The sequence below is a fragment of the Diachasma alloeum genome, unplaced genomic scaffold (genome assembly GCF_001412515.2).
Source record: "Diachasma alloeum isolate Michigan unplaced genomic scaffold, Dall2.0 Dall_scaffold_00301, whole genome shotgun sequence".
Taxonomy (NCBI): domain Eukaryota; kingdom Metazoa; phylum Arthropoda; class Insecta; order Hymenoptera; family Braconidae; genus Diachasma; species Diachasma alloeum.
Genome location: NW_021680440.1, coordinates 1 through 6,869, shown reverse-complemented (window position 1 = coordinate 6,869; position 6,869 = coordinate 1). Strand labels below are relative to the sequence as shown.

Here is a 6,869-nt window from a genome sequence, read left to right as displayed (position 1 = left end):
TTTGAGCCCAAAAAAACATTCATATCTTGTCTGACATCGCAGCTACAAACTCGGGTCTACAACTCGGGCCTTCAATTGAAAGCCCGAGTTGTAGACCCGAGTTTGTAGCAGAGATGTCAGACAAGATATGAATGTTTTTTTGGGCTCAAATGAAAGAGCGGCTCGAGAAATGACGTGCTGATGCCCCTAAAGATGGTTTTGAACCAGGGGAGACTCCTAGACCCCAATGATCTATACATACTCCTAGACCCCATTGTCCTCCTAGACAATGATGTCACAACTCTGCTGTGTGCACCAAACTGCAAAAGATACTTGAATATCCTTAAAAAACCAAAATCACCGAACTCACCCGTCTCTATTTATGTGATTCCAGACGACGGGTGAGAGCGTTAGCATCACAAGCATTCGGTTGGCTATGAAATCACCGAGCCAGCTGGTATGCTGCCACTGCATTCAGCGAGGGCATCACGTGTCAACTTGTCAGGATTTAGATACCGACGACATAGAACCGTTATTCGAGATCATTGACATTGACAATGTTGACGAGCATGACGATGACATTGAGATACTAACACCAGAGACTAACGCTAAATCCCTGACTGTTGACGAAGTTGTGCTGCTGTCAGACGATTCTGACAGAGTGAATTCTAACGAGAGAGATTACGATTCTGAGATTAGTTCAATTTCGCTCGATGGGGAGTCCAAGGGTGGTGGGAATTTTAGTGATGATGATGATGACGAGATCGAAGTTATACCGTACGTGAAACCCCCCATTCCGACGTACTGCATAAGCGATGACGACGACGTCGACGTGATTTCAGTAAAATCGAACGACGAGGTGGCCGAAAAAATTCCAGAAAATTCCACATCCATTTATTACGACCCTACATGCCCTACATTGAGTAATTCCTCTGACAGTGAGGATGAGATTGACGTGGAGTTCTTAGACGAAGACGTAAACGTCGAAGACTTGAGTGATAAATCAGAGGGTAGCGATTCAAATGAACTGATAGATGTTGATGGGGTCGAGGAGACGAATTTTGTTGTTAAAATTCTATCTATATGTCCAACTGAGGGGGATAAGGATGCTGAGGAGTCTGTTCAGGTTGAAGTGGGAGATTTATTGAGAAAGATGATTGGGGATGTGGAAAGGTTGGACGCTGAAGCGCCAGATGTTGAGGGGAATGCAGAGGACAGGATTTCTGTAGAGAAAAATAGTTCTTTGGAAGATTCAGAGGTACAAGACGAGAGAAATTGTGATGATCGAGTGGAGCCTGAGGCTGATGACGTGCGGTTGAATGAGGCTGAAGCGTTAGATGCTGAAGGGAATGCAGAGGACAGGATTTTTGCAGAGCGAAATAGTTCGTTGGAAGAAGCTGAGGAACAAGATGAGGGAAATTGTGACGATCGAGTGGAACCTGAGACCAATGACGTGATAATAAATTCTAGAGTCGAATTCGAGATGCCACAGAGTCCAGAGGAAACACCTGGAGTGTCTGATGACGATCAGGGGGAATCGGACGACTCAGGGCCGATTACTTATGTGAAAGAAGAGAGAGGCCAGGGGGAGGAGACGGCAAATAAACCAATAAACAATTTTAACAGGCCCCTGAAGAGAGAGCCGAAGGCCGAACCCCCGGATCTCTAGCCCCTGAAGGGGTGAAACTCTCGTGGGACCATGTGACAGTATTAATCAAAGGTTTCAATTTAAATATCAAGTCAACGTCAAATCGTGGATATATTTTTCTTCGTAGAAACATTGATATTAATGTTTGTAAGGGTAGGCTTAGGTTTTGTACGTTTAATGCGCAGTTTCTTATCGAGAGCATTGGAAATATTGTTGAATCAATGAAAGTTATTGAGAAATAAAAACGAGTTATTATATTTCGGGGTCATTTAATTTAATTGTTCTGGGTTTTTTATTTTGAGGGAATTCTGAAGAAATGCCACGATTTTTTTCCCAGCCCCATATTTATTGTTTTTTTAAATGGAAAATGTGGAATGGTAATTTTTCATTGAAAAAATCAGAAGAATTTCTTCTTTTTATACAATTGTTTCTGTTCTGAGATTTTCTATAGAATTTTCTCGACATGAATTTTCTGAGCTTTATCCACTCTATTTTTCCTGTCTTTTAATTAAAAAAAAAATAACAAAACTCTGAAAAATTGAGCCGAGCAATTTCTATAGAAATTATCTCCATATTTGAGTTGTATGGAAAAAGGAAATTTTATTAATTTTTTTCTAGAGTATAATTTCTACTGAATATTCCTGTGGAAAAAAAACACATGAGGCGCACTCTCTGCATGTTTGTCACAAAAATCCTTTTTTGATAATTTTCAAAAAACTATTTTCTCGGCACAAATACTTGTCTGAGAACTCTGTGATTTTTCTCTCAGTGTAACCGTTCAATATCGAAATTGAAATGCTGCCCTCGAAATTTAACTAATAAAATCCTCCTAAAACGTCCGAAAACTGTGTCAAAGGGGCTCGAATCCCTAAACCCCCCTTGATTTCTATTTTCCAGACATCAGGAACAGCCGTGAACATTCCCCCGGACGCAGGCGCGATTCTGAAGCCCCCGAATGAATTGAGTTGCTGCAATTGCACGCGCCGAGGGCACGACGCAGCGACATGCATGGACTACCGCTGGTCGGGCCACTTCATCCTGCCCAACTACGTCCGAGACTACAAGTCGGGTCCCAGCTACGTCTCGGCGCCATCCCCTCACCGGCAAGCGATGCCAGACCTCCGCGAGCCGATGAACATCGAGCGCCTTGGGATCAGCCTGGAGGGCCCCTCGACGTACCTCTTCCACTTCGTCAACTCGTCCCCCCAGGACACCTCCTCCTGGAAGGAGTGTTCACTAGTCCCCAACCAGCTCCCAGGAGTGGACTACCCACAGCCCCACGACAACCCAGTCTACCCCCTCTTCCTGAGGACGCACTTCAGCAAGTGCACGTGTGCCCCGATGGAGGTGTTCGTCAAACGCTGTTACAAATTGCAGGGATTACCGATCATAACAATGAGAACCCCCGACGATGCATCCCTCGGCAAATTGAAGGACCTTATTCACCAGTGGCTGACACGACCCAGAGACGACAAGGAGTCGCTGTCCCACACGCCCCAGCTCCCGCAGGCTCGTCTGGAGCTCCTCCACGTTTTAAAAAGCAAATTGCGGAAATTCAACAGGAGAGCCGTGTCCCACCAGTTCTGGAGGAAAGTGCCGGCGTGTCTACAGCTGCAGAAGAACATTGCCACGAGCAGGGGGAAGAGGATGGCCAATAAGGACAAATTGGAGAGGAAGATCCAGAGCCTGAAGGAACTGAAGTTGGGATGTGTCGTGGGAAGCTACAAGTATCTGCTGATCGATACGCCTCTGGACGCTTTGAGGAGATTCTGGGATTTCGTTGGAGCTGTTGAGGAGCTGCCGGAGGGGGAGGTGCCTGGGGAAATGTATATTACAGCTGTTTGGTACTGTTTCGAGCTGTTTACTCCTCATTTGTCACCGACGATTTGGACTTCGATGGAGAAGTGGACGAGGGATCCGACGCTTCATGTGAGGGGGGCGAAGGTTTACAGGGAGTGGATTCACGGTGTTCGCAAGGGGATTAAACGCAGACGCGGGATTTATTCGGAGGGGAATGCAGGGGAAGTGGTGAGTGAGCCTGGGGTGTCCTCTGGGTTGAGGGAGGTGGTGGAAGTGGAGAAAGGGGCGGGGAATTCCTCGGAGGGGGAGAGAATCGAGCAGGGTGAGAATTCCGAAGGAGATGTGGAGATAATTGATGAGAAAGCAGCTCCTGCGAGTTGTCCTGCGTTTTTCTCTTCCCGTCTCACGTTACTGGATGTCTGGGCGAGGAAGAGAACGACTTCGGCTGGGGCCAAGATGGGCAGGAAGCTCGCTGAAATAATGCGCCTGGGACTGCCTGTGGATATGCCAATGCCGAAGGATCCTCGGGAGTTCAGTCCCGAGTTGTTGGCGGAGTACGGGAATAAGGGTCTTGAGATAATGAGGCAGCAGAATATGAGCAACGTTGGGAGGAGAGTTATGAAGCTTCTGGAGGGGACTGAAGGCATGGTCGCTCGTAGGGGACAGCTGATCACCATGTGGCAGATGATAAAAGGCGAGTTGGTTAGGAGGAGGAATAGGGAAAATAAGAGGAAAAAGGAGACTTTCGCGACGGCGAAGAAGAGGTGGAAGAAGAAGAGTGCAAAGGTTGGATGTTTGCCGTAGAATTTTTTACAGGTGTGAATAAATGGTTATTATGTGGTGAAATGTTGGAGAATTTTTTCGGGATTGGAGTGCAGAATAAATTCTCATCCCGCTCGTATGGTGCTAATGGGGGGTCTGGTGATTTCGTTGTGATTCTTGTTTTTCCTTTTTTTTCTATGAGATCGAACGCGCGCTGTGATTGTAACAATCATAATTGAAAATCTCGAAATTAAATGAATCATTAATTAAATTTGCCGCCTCAGACGACTGGAACCCATGAGGAATAGGCGTGGCAGACTTGCGAGATATCGATAGTTATCGACATCAAGTGTAGGTTTTTTTAGAATAGGACTAATTTCAGTGAAATTTAGAATTCACTTTTTGAAAATCCTGTTGAACGATTTTTGGAGTCTATTCAAATTTTAAATTAGTCAATTGGTTAATATTACTCAACGATTTTTAAATTGCCAAATTAATCGGCGATTGAATATTGAATATAGAAGATTGACGATTATTTGGATAATCGAAAAATCCTTTCAAGGCATTTAGAATTATTTACTCCATAGTTAATTGACAAGACCAAATTCATAGTCAGTTGAAAATTTATATTATTATTTTATTGTTTCAAATTTCAGTAAGAATTCTATTACTCTCTCATTCTTCAAAATCAATTTTTAAAAGTGGCCAAAATAATTTCAGGATGGTACCGCATATGTTATCTTTTTCTTATGATAGCAGACTGTCATTGTCTTGGAATTTTTACCCTTCTTATGATTAAAAATCAAGTAATTAATTTACAAATGCAATACTCCTGTAAAAATCATGAGTTTATTTACACAGTCACACACACGTCGGAATTGATCAATGGATCCACAAAAAAAAACGTAAATTAATGGGTCCTAGGGTAGAATTATTTCTTCATGGGTGGTGGAGCTGTCATTGGGGGTGGTGGTCCATTCATGGGGGGTCTCATGGGTCCCATGGGCCCCATAGGACCCATCATCGGTCCCATTGGTCCCATCATGGGTGGTCGCATGCCCATCATGGCCGGCATGGGCCCATGTGGACCCATCATCATCGGTCCTCCTGGTGGCATAGGCCCACCAGGATGCATCCCTGGGGGTGGCATCATGCCCATCGGTGGCTGGGGTGGCACTCCCGGCCTAGGGCCCAGACTCGGTGGTGGCGGAATAGCTGCACCCTTGTTCGCTGCAAATGGATTTGAGGCTATTTTTCCAGCCTTGAATGCTGCTGTCGTCGCGTCAATCAAATGCTGCGCCTGCTCCTCCATCCATTTTTGGTAGAAGTACTTGACATTGTCCTTGTGTTTACGACCCTGACAGTGAGTCTTTCTGACGCTCGGCGAGTCGTGGGTCAAGTACGTGTCGCAATAGTCGCAGTAGTATTTTGGCATTTTTTTCTAATCTGAAAATTCAATCAGAGGGATTAGATTCGGGGATTTTCAATCGGTAATTTTGTCGAGAAATTGAATGGAGGAAATTTTGGAAAACTTCGGAGGTTGTGGGGAGGGTAAACAGATCAATTGCTGGACGATTTTAAATTGCGGTGAATAGGAGAGGTTGGGGTAAAACGGACACTTTTGACTTTTACTAAAATGTCAATGAGAGGTTGAAATGTTGATGAAATTTAATACTGTTTTTTTTCAATAAAAAGAACAATTCGTTTACTTTGTGACGAGCCTAAACTGAGCTCAATTGATCTATTTTTTTCTGAGTTATGAATAATTTTGAAAAGTCTAAAGTGTCCGTTTTACCCCACCGTCCCCTAGTCCACAAATAAAATGAAATTATTTGTCTCCTCTCCACTCCAATTTTGACAAGCAACCAAATTCATTGAGGTTAGATTACATTTCTCATTCCCATTTCCGTGAATTTCAGGGAATACTGCACTTGGAAATGATTATTTTATACACTTACCAATGTTAAAAGTGTGGGAAGTAATTACCGATGCCACAAAACTACTTTTTCACATATACTTCGTAAATAAGACGTTTACAACTTGTTTGTATAAATCGTATTCATGCGATATTTAATCACTGAATACACGAGCGACCCCAGCGCCACTAGTTCTGTTCTCAGCCGCGCGGAGCCATCTTGGACTGGCAGTTATCGGTTGGCGCTGGACGAGCGCGATGCATTCTCATTTGTACCGACGGTTTTCGGTGCATTTGGAGGCTCTCAAGTGCTTCAACAACGGATAAAGTGACTTGTGATGTTACTCGTGAGACAGGGACGACATTTTCAAACGTCTTTGGTGAGTAGGAATAATTTTCATTAGTTGTTTACTTGTTCAGACATTGGAATGGCGTTTGTAAACTTTTTTGGGAGCATCAGTGTTGTTGTGGGGTTGTGGAGGCGGGGATTATTGGCGAATGGATGAAGTAATGCGGTTTTGTTGGTAAATAAACAAAATGTCGACATTTATCAGTCAGCGAACCGTTTTGGGTCGACATGGAGCGCAGTTATCGTACGTCGCATAACAAAGGATTCAGACAATTTTCTCGGGATTGTTTGTTGATGATCAGTGATTCTAGTGTTGTGCGTTTGCTTAAAATTGAAATTTGAGTTCCCTATAGAGCCCAATATGGACGGACGGCTCAGAATTGCGGTTTTCCACTTCCTACGCCCTATACAAGATA

General features: G+C 44.1%; 2 protein-coding genes across 3 annotated transcripts in view; one reads left to right on the top strand and one right to left on the bottom strand.

Annotated features, from left to right (window-relative positions):
• The window catches only part of LOC107039577, an 11,791-nt gene extending 7,384 nt beyond the window's left edge, over positions 1-4,407 (top strand). The window contains exon 6 of one of the 2 annotated variants that reach the window (XM_015259275.1): positions 2,525-4,407. In XM_015259275.1, the coding sequence (XP_015114761.1) occupies positions 2,525-4,231 (1,707 nt within the window). In that variant the 3' untranslated portion in view covers positions 4,232-4,407. Of the gene's footprint in view, positions 1-373; positions 1,901-2,524 lie in introns of those variants that run through there. The other variant, XM_015259276.1, reaches the window with a different exon arrangement.
• Positions 4,408-5,019: 612 nt separating this feature from the next.
• On the bottom strand, positions 5,020-6,258 carry LOC107039575 (U1 small nuclear ribonucleoprotein C). The gene is made up of 2 exons (XM_015259273.1): positions 6,148-6,258; positions 5,020-5,635 (listed from the first exon to the last, which is right to left on the bottom strand). The coding sequence occupies exon 2, from the start codon at positions 5,622-5,624 to the stop codon at positions 5,121-5,123; it is 504 nt and encodes a 167-aa protein (XP_015114759.1). The 5' UTR covers positions 5,625-5,635; positions 6,148-6,258; the 3' UTR covers positions 5,020-5,120.
• Between the last annotated feature and the right edge of the window lie 611 nt (positions 6,259-6,869).